This window comes from Cyprinodon variegatus, unplaced genomic scaffold, assembly GCF_000732505.1.
Source record: "Cyprinodon variegatus isolate N-32 unplaced genomic scaffold, C_variegatus-1.0 Scaffold108, whole genome shotgun sequence".
Lineage (NCBI taxonomy): Eukaryota > Metazoa > Chordata > Actinopteri > Cyprinodontiformes > Cyprinodontidae > Cyprinodon > Cyprinodon variegatus.
The window spans coordinates 1,403,925-1,419,698 of record NW_015150561.1 but is presented as its reverse complement, the minus strand read 5'-3'; the positions used below and the strand labels follow the sequence as shown (position 1 = coordinate 1,419,698).

Below are 15,774 nucleotides of genomic sequence, written 5' to 3'. Positions count from 1 at the left end.
GACCTTTTGTGATTTGGGATTTAACCTCAACAGATCTATAGTCATTGAGGAATCTAAGCTGAGGTTTATTTGGTATGGAAACAAGGCAGGTTTACCACATCGCTGAAACTGTCTCCTGGGTCAGGTTAAGGTTTAAGAGGTATTCTAGAATCCCATAGAGCTGCTCTGCACAGACCTAAGGACTCTGGGGCTGACAACATCTGGACCTGGTAACTTATTGTGATTCAGTCATCCTAGTTGCCTCTTTATTTTACTTCTAAAGAACCATTTTCAATATTTTCTGATTAAAAAACTTTTTTGGTGTAAGAAGAAAGCTTTAAGTCAAAGGAGGGAGTAATCTGTCCTTTGGATTGTGGGAAGAAGAGAAGGATTGCAGAGCTTTTTTTGAGCTCAGCCTATTGAAGAATCTATTCAGTTCATTAACAGTCTCTGTCCAGACTTCCATCTTTCTGATCACCCTTCTGTTTGAAGCCTGTGATCATCTTCATCCCTGATAACACATCTCTGATATTGCTCAACTGGAGCTTGCATTTTAGCTTTTTCCTGCATGCCCCTTTGCCTTCTTATATGTATCTTGATTGAAAATCACCTCTGAATATTCCTCAATAATTCCTTGTAAGAGAATTGTAATAATTTTTTTGTTTAGGAGTTCTTTCTGATCATTGGTGAACCAGGGTTTACTAATGGAGAAGCATCTCACTGACTTAGACTTAAACTTTATTTTTTGTTTAGTGCAGTGCAAAAAAATGGTGGAAAAGGCAGTATAAAACATTGAGTTGTGTCCTATTTAAAAGGATTGTAAAAGTTCTGCAATATTCTTATGCAAAATAATGTGAGGCAGAATCAGATTAGAGTTCAACAGGCTGATTGTAGCGGGTAAAAAGCTGTTGCAGAACATGCTGGTTTTGCAGCAAATGCTGCATAACCTCTTCCCAGAGGGCAGCAGGGAGAACAGTTCATGGTGGGGGTGTGAGGGGTCACAGATGAGGATACAGGGGACACGCAGCGCTGGGATGAAATTTCTTTTATGAAGAGGAGAGGAGCCCCGATGATCTTCGCTGTTGTTCTCACCATTATTTTCTTCTTCCAGTCTGAGGCGCTGCAGCCTCCACACCACACAGTGTGACAGCTGGTCAGAACACTCTCTATGCTGCTTCTGTAGAAGGTCGTGTGGATGGGCAGGGGCAGTTGGGCTCTAGTCATCCTTCGCAGGAAGGACAAGCACTTCTGTGCCCACTGTTCAGGTGAGGATCTTGTTGTCTACAGAGAAGTTTATGTAGTCTCACAGTTGAATTGATGTCCTCTCCATGTAGCTGACACAGTGTATCTGATTATTTAGCCTTAAAACAACCTTGCAGGGCTTCCTCAGCTTCCTGTGACCATCTTCTCAAAGATCTATGCAGTTTGTTATAAAATGGCTTACACTCTGAACAGAGGAAAACAATATTGTGATTTGATTTCACCAGAGGAGGTCTTAACTTAGATAACTGTAAATCGTGGACATTTGTGTATAACAAGTCCAAAGTTTTTTAGCTGGTAGAATAGTTTTAATCAATACTCTTTCAAGATGTGACAATACTACAATCAAATGCAGTTTTAAATCTACAAACAGACCGTAATAGTTTAATGTCAGGTGTCTGTAATTATGCAAATTCATTAAGACAGAAATATACAAAAAACATTTTTTACCAGACTCATAAAGTTTAAGAAATGTATACTATACAAATTAAACAAAGAATCCAAATAAATGCTTGTATAATGACTCCATCTTGTGTCAAATCAATGCCATTACATTGCTTTTCATTTACAAATATATTTTTATTAGTGTTTTTGTTATTGCAAGACTTCAAACCAAAAAGCCTTGTATCATTTTCATAAATAGTAAATCTATTTATTGGTTTCTGTATTCTTCAATTTCAACGAAAGCCACCTACGAATAGGGATGTAAAATATAGCTAATATTGGTGGAAAATGCACTGCAGGTAATACTTTAATGACAAAAGGGTTAAAATAACCAGATCTAAAGCAAGCATTGCAATGAAGCTTTATGATGAGGACTTCTGATTTCCCCTTTTTTTTAAAGAGTCAATATAGTTTCTGCACCTCTGAGTGAGGAGGTCTCTGGTGGCCTGGGGGTTCTACATGTTTATACATGTAGAATAAACCACTTAGTGCCTTAAAGACCATCAACATGATTTTAAATTCTACTATTTCACTAACAGGAAGTAAGGTTGGTTTAGTGCGATCCAGTATCTTGCTGTTGGTCAGGACTCCAACTGCACCATTTTGGACAGAGGCACCTGCCTGATATGTCGGAATAATTTAACCTACTGAAAATAAACTTATGAATCCCTTTTATTTTCTGTGTCTTCCTGTCATTTGAAACGATCTATTAAAACCCTTTTTTTAAATTAGTGGTGGACTGATGCTTTGATAGATTTTATTTTGTTATCAAAGTTCACATTCATCATAATGTCTTATAAAAATAAATCAATAAAACAATCAAACGAACACAACATTTCTGGACTGAAAACAGTCTTCTGTGTTTTCTGAGTTTGTCTTTAGGAAATTTAGACCGATCCACTAATGGATAGTTTTTATATACTTTACTTTTTTTGACTGTGGTGGACTATGGTCACGTCACGTGATAGCACATATAGAGCTGCATGTTATCAGCATAGATGTTGTAGTAGATGCAGTGCTCCATACTGTAAGTGAATAGGTAAAAAGTAAAAAAGGTGAATGAATGTCTGGAAAACGACCAGTAACTTAAAGGTCCATGCATTTCTATTAAAAAGGGCAAAGGTAAAACTGTGGCAAAGATCAACAGCTGCACTGATCTAATGTCCACAGAGCAGAGATTGCAGGGCACATTACTCTAGACCAGGGGTCACCAACGTGGATGCTCTTGACCGTCCAAACGGTTGCAAAAACTCATGTACTCAACAGAAAGGCTGCAGAGTTTCAGATTTAAAGCATGGTTTTCACTCAAATAGTTCTCCATTATATTTATTATTCATTATGCAAACTGAAGAACTCTGTCAAGCTCAAGTATACCTGAGGTAGAGCTTGGTAATTATCCAATAAATTATTTATCTACATTGAATTTGATTTATACTGAAACAGCTTTATTCAATTCTCTAACTCAATCAGAATGTGGATTCATTATTTCATTACTAAATATCCAGCACTAATTGGATTAAAGACCAAACTCAAATTCACTAGAAGATATTATTGTTGTAAAATATTCATCCATTTTCTGACACGCATTATCCCAAGTGGGGTTGCGAGGGGTGCTGGTGCCTATCTCCAGCTGTCTACGTGCAAATGGCGGGGTACACCCTGGACAGGTTCCCAGTCCATTGCAAGGCAACACAGAGACAAACAACCATTCACTCACACCTAAGGAGAATTTGGAGAAGCCATTTAACCTAACAGTCATGTTTTTGGACTGTGGGAGGAAGCGGTGCATGCTCAAGGAGAACATGCAAACTTCTTGCAGAAAGACCCCAGTCCGGGAATCGAACCCACAACCTTATTGCAGCAAGGCTTTAATGTAAAACATTAAATATATATATATATATATATATATATATATATATATATATATATATATATATATATATATATATAGTGGGGGAAATAAGTATTTGACCCCTTGTGGATTTTGCAGGTTTGCCCACTTACAAAGAATGCAACAATCCATAATTTTAATCATATGTACATTCTAACAGTGAGAGACAGAATCCCAAAGAAAATTCCAGAAAATCACATCATATGAATTTATTAAAATTGATAACCATCTGATGAGGAAAAACAAGTATTTGACCCCTTGGACAAACAGCATGTTAATATTTTGTAGAAAAGCCATTATTAGCCAGCACAGATGTCAAATGGTTTTTATAGTTGGTGACAAGGTTTGTGCACATTTCGGCAGTGATGTTGGCCCACTTCTACCTGCAGACAGCCTCCAAATCATTCAGGTTCCGAGTTTTTACCTGGCAACTCGAATTTTAAGTTCTCTCCAAAGATTTTCAATTGGATTCAGGTCTGGAGACTGGCTAGGCCACTCCAGAACCTTGATGTGCTTCTTCTTCAGCCACTTTTTTGTTGCTTTGGCAGTGTGCTTAGGGTCAATGTCGTGCTGAAACACCCATCCTCGACCCATCTTCAACTCTCTCACTGAGGGAAGGAGATGTTGGTCCAGAATTCCACGATACATGGCCCCGTCCATCCTCCCCTCAATATGATGGAGTTGTCCCGTCCCCTTGGCTGAAAAGCACCCCCAAGGCATGATGTTGCCACCACCATGCTTGACGCTGGGGATGGTGTTCTTTGGGTTGTACTCGGTGTTCTTTGCCCTCCAAACACGACGAGTTGAGTTGAGGCCAAAAAGTTCTATTTTGGTCTCATCTGACCACATCACCTTCTTCCAGGCCTCTTCTGAGTCGTCCAGGTGGTGAATGGCAAACTTTATGCAGGCCTGTACATGTCGCTTCTTGAGCAGGGGGACCTTGCGTGCACTGCAGGATTTCAATCCATGACGGCGTAGTGTGTTACCAACCGTTTCTTTTGTAACTGTGGTCCCAGCTGCCTTCAGTTGATTCATCAGTTCCCCCCTCGTGGTTTTGGGATGATTCCTCACCGTTCGCATGATCAGGGACATACCACGAGGCGAGATCTTGTGTGGAGGCCGAGACCAAGGGAGGTTGGCGGTGGTGTGGTGCTTCTTCCATTTCCTGATAACTGCACCGACAGTTTATCTTTTCTCTCCAAGTTGCTTTCTGATTCTCTTGTAGCCCATTCCAGCCTTGTGCACATCAACAATTTTGTCCCTGATGTCCATAGAAAGCTCTTTGGTCTTGCCCATGGTGGTGATGTTTGATGCTGGTTGTTTGGGTGTTGACAGGTGTCTTTTATACAGGTAACGACGTGAGGCAGGTGTATTTGATGTAGATAATTGGTTGGGATTGGGGCTGTGTCTTAAAGAAAGACTAACTGGCTTGTAGGAGCCAGAATACTTGCTGTTTGGTAGGGGGTCAAATACTTATTTCCCCCACTGTATATATTTAATGTTTCATATTAAAGCCTTGCAGCAAAGGTTGCGGGTTATTTAAAACGTAAAACATAATAAATATATATATATATATATATATATATATATATATATATATATATATATATATATAATGAGTTCCGAAAAAACACACTGACGTTTGTTAAACGAGAACAACCGGTTTGCAAAGACATTTCACTTCCTAAATGTGCTGCTTGAGCCTAGAAGCGTCAGCTTTTATACTGTGCCTAAAACCGGCACTCTGCTGAGGCTTTACTTTCAGATTAAAACCACCAATATTTCACTTGAGCAAGCGTGCGCGCTTATCTATAGAAAACAAGACAAATTGAAAATACACCACTTAAATACTCTTATAACATCAGCACATTTGTTTTTAAAAGATTGTGTAAAATAACATAAAATAAACGTTGAAAAAAAGAGGGATTTTACTTTGAAAATCTAAGAAGAAGCTGCTGCTTCCTCCAGCCTCCAAATCGACTCAAATGCCGACAACCAGCCGACGCCTTTAGAGCTGGTAACGGTGAGTTCATTTATGGTTTTAATCTTCTAAAGGTCGGTAACCTTACCAGCTTTACCTCTTAACAACTTTTTTGTTTATTGTTGTCTTATTACGGCTCTATAACGTCTTTCTAATACGTGGTCTTTCGACAAACAAGAAAAAGTACTTTGGCTAAGATGCTTATAAAATGGCGCTGAGGAGGCAACAGGGAAGTTATCTGTTATCTGGTTGTAATCAGTGCAGCATGCATGTATGATTTTTCATCAATAAATGAATAATTGTATGTATATTGTGATGGTTTTATCTGTTTATAGTCATATTAAATGGTAAACTCCGTCATTGTTTGAGCTCGGTTAAAATATCGCTGTCTTGAGTGTTGGAAAAATCTCACGCCCATCTGAGGCCGATGTTTTCTCATGAAACAGCTGCTCCTAATGTCGTCCTGAAGGGGTATTTGTAAAACAAATTAATGCTAAAAAAGTTAAGCTAAGCAAACGAAGCAGATTAAGAAATGTATTTTAATCTTTAATTACCTATTTTATTACACAGCATGCGGGGTAAAACATTGATATTTATTTATATTTATTAATTTAGGCTTTTTATTTGTTTTCGTATTGCTGTTTAACATTAACTGCTCTCGTAAAGCTAAGAATACATTACTATTTTTCTATTATATCAGAATTTCTTAACATCTACTGACCAATTCGACAACAGGGGGTCCGCGACCCCTAGGGGGACCACAGAGGTACTGCATGGGGGTCTCAAAAGTTTTTGATTAGACTTTTTTAAAAGTATTTTTCTACTAATTGAATGTCTTTAAATACACATTAACATGAATTCAACACACTAGTAAAACAGATAAAGTCATCAATGCACACATTCAGCGACACACAGGAGCTCTTTCAAGCTGGGCACCATTTCATTCACAACACCTGTCCCATCAACCAGGAGTCCATCCATCCATTATCTGCAAGGCTTGTCCCAATTGGGGTCGCGAGGGGTGCTGGTGCCTATCTCCAGCTGTCAATGGGTGAGAGGCGGGTTACAACCTGGATAGGTCGCCAGTCCATTGCAGGGCAACACAGAGATAAACAGGACATACAACCATTCACTCACACCTAAGGAGACTTTAAAGAAGCCAATAAACCTAAAAGTCATGTTTTTGGACTGTGGGAGGAAGCTCAAGTACCCAGAGAGAACCAACACATGCTCAGGGAGAACATGCAAACCCATGCAGAAAGCCCCCGGGCCGGGAATCGAACCCAGAACCTTCTTACGGCAACCATCTCGCCATTAGTTTGGGGGTCCTTGGCCTGGAAAATGTTTAAGACCCCCGGTCTAATTTGTTGTTTACATATTTTTTCTTGGTCAAATCATAGTCCATCTGTAGTGCTGTGGTAGAAGTCTAAAGTGCATTCAAACTCTGCAAAGTGTTGGATATTTGCTGAATTTGCTGTGGCGAAGAAGGCTGCAGCCTAAAAGATTCAATATATTTCCAAATTATGGGTCTGTTTTGTTATTTACTCAGCTTTATTCAGCACCATCTATTGTGTTGTCACCCAACATAACTATTCAAACAACTATGTCTGCTACAAAGTTACAAAATCTCTATTGTAGATTTATGCTCTAAAACTCATTAGCCCTTCAATTAGAAATGTTGCAGCAGAAGCAGGCAATTGCTGATTAAAAAAATAACTAGTGACACCTGTCGCTATATGCATAAGGAGCATTGCTGTTACCTGAGACGAAAATGCATCGGAAAAAGAAACCGAAAAACAAAAGTTTTAATGAAATTCTACATATGAAATTGAACAGAAAATAGAAAAAAAAACTCAATATGAAATAGAAATAGAGTAATAACGAAGTAAAATTGGTTAAAAAAAAAAAAGAAAAAAAATTTACTGACCTATTAGTTGATTTGCCATAATGTTATGGTTGGATGCTTCTTTGTGTTTTGACTCTTGAACTTTTGCAGTCTGTCTCTAGAGCTGCCAAGGCAGATCCTTATTTAATCAAACCCTGTTCAGAACCTTGACAAATTTTCTATACTGCTGTAGTGTTTCTTATCAAGGCATCATGCAACTTGCATTCATTTTTTTTGTTTGTTTCTTTGTTCATTGCGTGCAGCCGAAGCAAGCGGTATTCTGAATTTCCTGTGTGCAGTAGTGGTTTTGAAGTGAGTAAGTTGTTTTGCTTCTTAAAAGGAAAGAAAGTGAGATTGTGTCAAATCGATAAAGCGCACAGCTCATATATGCTCATTTCAAATTTCGGATGTTGCCGACAACTTCCTAAAAAAAAAAATGAAGATGAAAAAGCAATCAAAATATTCAATAATCTCACTGTCATGTTTTTTTTTTCCTGATTTGTGGAAAAACTATGTTTTTAATTAAGTGCAATGCAGAAGGTATAGTGGTGCGAAAGAGTCGGCATCAGCAACCTCTGCTTACATGAAAGGTCAAAAATCTCTTCACATTTCAGGATGTCTGTGATGAGTCACAGAAACTCATCCCAACACATGAGTCAGATGCAAAGAAATGTGACATTTATACACTGCCTCGTATTTACTTGGCAAACAACTTGTTTGTCCTATAATTCGGCTTTTTATTAGAACTTGTTATTCAAATTTCTAATGGAAGCCCTTTATTTTATGTGGGACGGTAATCTTGCATAATGACCAGTTGGAATGAATTAAAAGCTGGCATTCCGCTCATGCAGTTAAATCATAACCAGAGCTTTTATCACAGGTTATCCTGTAATCTTTCAGAGTTGAAGGATACAGGAACTAAAGTAGCTGCACTGGAGCGAGAAGAAGGAGGGGAGGGAATATGGGGAAGTGTCGATCCATTTCCCATAAGTCATGTCAGCCAGCTCCTCCCCTCTTTGGCAGTCTGCCAGCATCAAACAAAGTTAAGAGCCAAGCTGCAGAGGCTAAGCTGCGAGGCAATGTTGAAGACCATGGAGGATAAGGAAGGCAAACAAAGCACTTAGTTAAAGTCGCTGAGGTTATTCAGAGCAGACCCCGAGAGAGGTAGCAGTCAGGACTAGTTTCTGTCGATACGTGCTTTCAGCACTGGGCCTTCTGCACACAGAGTTGTTTTTGTGGTGGTTTATAGCCGTTTTTGTTTTTCAATTTCCTTTCTGTGAAATCGGGGTGTGGTGGTGCAGCGATGTTATACGGAAGTAACATTTGAACCGCATTGTTCTAAAAGATCCTTCAGTGCATGAAGTCGGCAGGAAAGGTAATATGCAAAATTTGTTCAGACTTATTTGAAGTTGTACGGTAGTTTGCTTGTAGGAAGGCTTTAGCACTTAAGTTATGCCGGCATAATAAAAAAAAGTATGAAGGTGGTTCTGCTTGTTTGAAATGAGATTGTTGGTGTTAATCTTTATGATCAAGGAATGCAGTGATGCAATAAGCTGTAACTGCTTCTTTAGCTCATTTTCGGCAGGGCTTAGACATACACACATTGTTTAAACCGATTTGTTTCACGTTGCAACTCTATGTTGGTATCGCCTTATATATTTGTTTTTAAAGAGGGGGTGATTTTCATGAAATTGTTGCAACTGTCAAACATGGGGTTAGTTTCCTGTGTTGTCTACTGACTGCAGACTTTCAAAGTTTCAGTTCAACTTGATGTTAAGAGTTTTTTTTTTTTTTTTTGGTGGGGGTGCATGGATTGCTTAATTCAATACGTCAACCAATAAATGGGTTATAAAAAGAGTGCTGTAATAAGACACCTTTGCACTTTTATCTTGGCAGTTTTATTAACCTTTCTGCTTGTTTGGATTTGCTGTTTTTGTAAAGCGAATTTGTATCAGTTCTTTTTACCATCAGCAAAATGCCATTTAGGAATACGAAGGAGCTTTTACAATGTGTTTATTAGGTTTTTTTTTTTTTTTGTCTTTCATTCGTAAAATACCTGCTAATAACCATCTACAAACACACTGCAAAGAAATTCACCCATTGCTAATGGCAGCATTAGTGGGAATGTATACCAAATGCTGCAAATTCTTTGAAAAAAAACACCTTTTGTATAGAAACTATTACTAATTCAATTAAAAATGGTTCAAATCAGATGAGAAGCTAAGTTTTTTTTTTTTAAGAGAATCTGTCCATAAATTAAATTTAAAAAACTCTGTAATGGAATTGAACTTTAATCTATCGGTAAAACTTAGACGTGGATACATTGTCCAAAACAAAAGATAATAATTAGACCAAATAATCTCTCTTTCCAGATCTATCAGATGAAATGGCGGTGAGGCAGAGGCCTTTCAATTCAACCGCTCCATTCTCCGGTTCCCCCAAAGGCGAGCTGAAGGGGTCCTATCCGCCCAGCTCCAGCAAGGAGCAGGAGGCGGAAGAAGAGGAAGATGAGGGGAAGGAAAGCAAAGTGGGTTACATGCAGGAGGAAGGATGGATTAAGAAAAACCCTTATTTCAATAAACTCCTGACACGTGGAACGGCAGAGCAAGTGGGAGAAATGCCCATTAAGAGCTCAACTATCATCGCCCAGGCTGAATGTAATTATGAATATTTATAAGGATAAAACGTTCTGTATTGATGAATGGGCTGGGAATCTGTTTAACATCAACTTTTGCTGCAGGTGAAACCCAGGATTCCCAGGAATTCAGCCCCTCTTGTTCTAAAAGATTTGTCGCCTTCCCGAATTGTTTCACCAGGTGTGTCATTACATCCTCCAGTGCATATAACATGTTTTCCTCTTATGTTGGTGTTTGCAATGATTTAAAATAACCCAAATTTGTATTGCTTAGCCCTTCTTCAGACCACAACCATGTGGCATGCCCCATTTCAGCCTCCATCCAGGAGGCACATAACCCGCTGGAGAAGAAGAGCCAGAGGAGGACAAAGAGCAAAGGGAAGAGAAAAAAGCCAGGGAAGGGAAAGGAGAAACAGCGGCGGCGACATCGAATTCCCTCAGGCGTCCCTGAACAAGAGAGCGGCCTTATCCAGGTAAGAACTGCTTTTCCTACCCAGACGTTAGCATAACAGCATCCTGTCTAAAAGCTGAACTTAGACCATGTCTCATTAAGACACTGCTGTGTCATCGACCTTTTCTGATTACTCCAACCATAAATTAGGTCATACTTAGAGTAAGCAATAATCAAATTAAATGTAACCTAGCAATGATTAGATAATGTGAACATGTAAACTCTTTGATTACATAGACTTTGCCCCAAATATACTAAATAGCTTCAAGGCGTCTGAATGTTGGTACCTTTAGTTGAAAGTTTCTACGTGTTTGTTAAAATTTTTTTTTAATTTTGCTTGTCTCTCTATAGGAGGAATTCTCTGTCAGTGAATTAAGCGACTTCAGTTCATCCCGCTGTAGCAGCGTTGAAAGCTTGGTGGAGCAGGAGTACGGCCACCCTCTCACGGACAGACAGAACTACCCCACCGGCTCAAGTTGCTCTCCTCTGAACTGGGCCCCGGTCTTTGCCTACCGCCCCAGCTTCCAGCCATGCGAGCAGCACATCAGCTCCGATTCCCTCAGCAGTCTGGGAGATTGCTCCCTGGCCCTTGCAGGACTAAGAGGCGTCGTCAGCCAGGCTGATCCTTGTTACGTGTGGCCATTTTTCAGTGAGGTGGAAAACGAGGCTAGAGAGAACGAGGAAGAGCTTTCAACAGCTGATTTAAAATGCAACGAAGGAATTATCTTTTACAATGAAGTATGTTATTATCTATCTTGTATAAAAAAAAAAAACTGCAGTTTTTTTTTAGTTTGTGCAAAATTAACTTCTGTCTTTTTATTTAAAAAAAAGAAAATTCAACCCGTGGACTCTGAATATAAAGAAGGGAGTGAATACACCCTGTCCCGTTTTATCAAGGACGGCTCCTTTGGCGAGGTTCACAGCGCTCAGGATGTCAATACGGGATTCAGATTTGCAGCCAAAAAGGTAAACAAGCTTATTTTGGCAACTTATTTGTCGGCTGCCTGCTTTAAAAGTGTGACCCTCAGAATTTCATTCTGTCTCCTTTTTTTAACAGATTGCCCTGAAGAGATTCAGGAGTGAGGAGGTGGGTACGTGGAGTACCGTCAGATCTCCTTATATCACTGAGCTCTTTGGAGTGATCAGAGAGGGACCAAACGTTGTCCTTTTAATGGAAGAAAAATCAGGTGAACATCTGTTTTTATTTTTTTTCCTGTTGGCTGGTGTTAAACTTTACTGAAAGTAGGATATAAATTAAATGAGATTGTCCATATGGATAACTCTGTCAGTTCCAGCTGACAAACTTTTTGTTTATGAGAAATCAACATTAAAAACTCTTCAATCAAGTATTTTTATTTTTTAACGAGGCTGTGATTCTGTCTGTTATGTCAGGCTCCCTGGGCCAGCTGATAATGGAGCGAGGCAGACTGCCAGAGGATTTGAGTCTTCACTACCACTCTCAGGTTTTGGCCGCCCTGGAATACCTCAAAAAGAAGAAAGTAGCACATTTAGATATTAAAGGTATGTATGTTAATAAGCCTAAGTTGAGGGGGGAAACTGTTATAAAGCGAGAGAGAAAACCGATTTTCTCCCTTGACACACAGAAAAAAGGAAGTGAGATTAGGTTTAATGTTTGGGTGTTTTATAAACTGAGGTTTTGAGAGAACAACAAAACTAAGAAAAAAATCCTAAAGCTGAAATATTATTTGTTTTTCTTATAACTTTATGATCAAATCCTCACATAAAATTCAAGAATAAACTCCAAGGACTATTAGCGACTGAATATGAACACTCTCACTGTTTACAATATCAAGTGGAAAATATACAGAACGTGTAGAAAAACTTTCTTCTATTCCTCTGAAGAAGTTGTGTTTGTCTATTTATGTGGAACACCAGTGTCATAGCTACAGGACAGATTTGATCTAGAGGCACCTGTGTACTGCTGACGGGCTGGGAATTTCCCACAGTGAGTCAGGGCCATCTTTGAGTAACGGCGCATGTGCGCTGGATGAGGACAGAGCAGAAGGAAGACAACGAAGCAGAAGGGGGATGGGTAAAGGAGCAGGAAGCAGAGAGAAGTTTAGAGTGAAAAAAAAAGGACAAGTATAGAAAGTGAGAAGGAAGCCTAAAGGTATGAAAAGTTTGAAGAAAAGGAGGAAACTGAAAATCAGAACTTGAAGGGTGGGGGTGGGTTGAATCAAAGCAGAACAGCAAGAGCATTTTTTTTTTAAAGCTTAGGCGCCATCTAGTGTTCAACTACAGTAAAATCGAGAGCTACAGCAGCTCCAGCTTTGTTCCCACATTCATGAGTTTCATTTTATGTCCCTTCAGATGATTATTTCGGCTCAACAAACCTTCTGCAGGATCATTAAGCTGCAAAAAGATTCAGTTCTCTGCTTGTTTCTCACAGCTGACAACGTGTTGCTGTCAGAAGATGGGAAAGACGCCTTCCTGTGTGACTTTGGACATGCAGAGAAGCTTGACCACCAGGGCCTGGGCCTCAGCGGTTCCAGAGGTAAACACTGCGCGGCTTTAGCCAGCAAGCTCTGGAATATGTGGTTCATCCAATCACACTAATTACTCTCTTCCAACTAATAACAGATCTGAAGGGCACAGAGACTCATATGGCCCCTGAGATTGTAAAAGGAGAACCACGTGGAGCCAAAGCAGATGTGTGGAGCAGCTGCTGCATGTTGCTCCACATGCTGAACGGGTGTCAGCCGTGGACCAGATACTACACCTGTAGACTCTACCTGAAGGTGCTGCTCGCTCACACCTACTTTAAATCAGCTCTTCTAGCTCTTCATCAAAGCTTAACTAACTTTGCTTTTCTCATGTACTCAGATTGCAAATGAGCCTCCGCCAGTCAGAGAGATCCCGCAGGACTGCAGCCCTCTCACAGCTGAAGTTTTGAAGGCTGGACTCCAGAAGGATCCAGTCAAGAGATTATCTGCATCTCAGCTCAGGGAAAAAACCAACAGAGCTCTGAAAGAAGGTAAAGAAAATGATTTATTTATGCTTTCCTTTTGGTTTTGTTGAAAGAATTTAAGTCAAAACTGATTTGCTCTTGGAGGTGAAACACTCAAATAACCTTATAGTCAGACTAATGTGAATGGAAAGAAACATAACTGACCTTACTGTTAATTCCTAGGCGGATTTTACAGGGCTTTACTTCTCCGTTCTTCTGGAACTACTTTCGCTATACAATTAGATTAGATTAGATTAGATGAGCTTTATTGATCTCACAGCGGAGAAATTCACTGGTCACATATTGGCATAGTAATTAAAGAAGGTACAAACAAGAAGGAAAAAGGTGCATTAAGAATAAACAATATATATACAGTATATCAAGATAAATACGGATTAAGGTACAAGTGTACATTGTATCACACACAATAAAAAACAAAATAAACAAATACATACAACAAAATAAAAAAATACATGTAGATGCATCACTTCTCCAACACATGCATCAATTAAATGCATCTACAGACCTGAGAGACATACTAATGATTGGTTTCAGCAGTTTGATTTGGTTTGTTAGAGAGGGAATACTTCTAAACAGACAGGCATTCCTGGAATAAAAGCGTCTATCACCTCTCATTATGCTGCTCATATAGTGTTGTTCTTCCTCAACAGTGTAACTCACCTTGTTTATAACTTAACGAGAATAAAACCCTGCTGACTAAATTGGTTTATTGCTCATGTCCAGAATTTATGTAATGATTTAAGATCATATCTGATCTGTAAAATGGGGATTACAGAGTTCACTTTAGTGTCTTTTTTTTCCCTCCCTTTTCTGCAGTTGGAGGATTAACCAGCGCAGTCCGAGGACCCTACACAGATCCTCTGTATGTTCCTAACAAACCGCCTGACAACCCGCAGCCCATTATGAGCTTAAGTGACTTTGAAGACCTACAGGAACACAAGATGTCTGTCGACAGAGAAATGACAGGAACAAAAAACAAAGTCGTGGAGAAGGACATGGAGATCAGCCCCAATGAGCCAAAGAGGGAGTCATGGAACGCCCCTCAAATGCTGATACCTGAGCCAAACTTCAAGAGGAACAAGATCCCCGCTGTGCCTGAGCCTGAGCTGGAGCTGCGCAAACTGGAGCGAGGTGAATCTTTGTTCTTCCAGGGATGCTATCATTGTAATTTGTCTGTTTTGATGCTTAAACTCTGCTTGTTTTCAGACTTCTACCTGAGCAGTCTGTCTCAGCTTCCCTCTGCTGAGATGCAGGAGCAGCTCCTGTCTTGTATTAATAGTGACCATTACAGCAACTGGGAACTATGGGATAAAAAGGTGACTGGGACACATTGTTCAAATTTAACATCCAAATTGCCAGTAAACAGCTAAATTGATAGAGTAGCTTCATATTAGCCTGTAAATATGCATGGAATATATAATCAATTTTGTGAAACTTATTTAATTTACCACAATCAGTTCAACTGAGTATTTTTTTTCCTCCAAGGATTCTGGTCGCTGGTCTCTGAGCCCTGGAGATGATTACAGCTCCGGCTTCTTCTCCTATAACAGCCAACCAGATGTTCAGGTCTTCAGTTTGGATTTGCTTGGTCAAACACCACCCTGCTGTTTTGAAGGTGAGAGTAAATCCAAAAACTTCACTCCTACTTCAAACTATTAAAAATAAAGCAAAACTCTTCATGTCTGCATTTTCCTTTCTGCACAGGAGTTGATGTCAGCATCAGAGACTTCAGCGGGAGAAGAATTCAGATCAGAGAAAAACGTCGGGTGAAAGTTGGACATATTGCCACAGGCATCAGTGATCAGGTAGGAGTTGGCAGCTTTAACTCTTTTTTTTTTTGTCAAAAAAGGTTGTTTGTTGGAAGAGGGAAGTTAAACGATTGTTTGTGGTCTAGATTTCAGAGCGGGTGTTCACTCTGGAGACTCAGAGCGGACAGCAGGTCGGTCACGATGAGGAGGTGCTGGAATGTGGTCTGGAGCTCCGCTGTGTTCCTGCTCCTGACTTCAGCTCCGCATGGAGGTGGAGGATCAAGGATGGAGTGCTGGAGGCGCAGAAAAAGACTCGCCATCCCCACCTACCATTGGCTGAAATACCACTGATGCACTCAGTTCTGAAGTGACTTTAAATTCACCCGCCATTTCTGTTTTAAACTCTGCTTTTAAACTGATAACTTTGACACGTCTTAATAGCTGAATGATTATGTTTAACCTTGTGTCGTGGTGTTTACATTTCATTTTGATGCAATAAACATGGTCAAGC

General features: G+C 39.7%; 1 protein-coding gene across 3 annotated transcripts; it reads left to right on the top strand.

Moving 5' to 3' along the window:
- Nucleotides 1-5,479: 5,479 nt before the first annotated feature.
- Nucleotides 5,480-15,774, top strand: LOC107084720 (mitogen-activated protein kinase kinase kinase 14-like). Of its 3 annotated transcripts, none has more exons than XM_015374680.1 (16): nucleotides 5,480-5,597; nucleotides 9,813-10,097; nucleotides 10,181-10,256; nucleotides 10,350-10,548; nucleotides 10,878-11,264; nucleotides 11,358-11,492; nucleotides 11,584-11,713; nucleotides 11,919-12,047; nucleotides 12,937-13,041; nucleotides 13,128-13,285; nucleotides 13,371-13,521; nucleotides 14,332-14,646; nucleotides 14,722-14,831; nucleotides 15,001-15,130; nucleotides 15,220-15,320; nucleotides 15,410-15,774. In XM_015374680.1, the coding sequence occupies exons 2-16, from the start codon at nucleotides 9,827-9,829 to the stop codon at nucleotides 15,632-15,634; spliced, it is 2,622 nt and encodes an 873-aa protein (XP_015230166.1). In that variant the 5' UTR covers nucleotides 5,480-5,597; nucleotides 9,813-9,826; the 3' UTR covers nucleotides 15,635-15,774. The 3 variants fall into 3 exon arrangements, with proteins under 3 accessions (XP_015230166.1, XP_015230165.1, XP_015230167.1); XM_015374679.1 differs by lacking the exon at nucleotides 5,480-5,597 and adding an exon at nucleotides 8,422-8,815; XM_015374681.1 differs by lacking the exon at nucleotides 5,480-5,597 and adding an exon at nucleotides 8,424-8,604.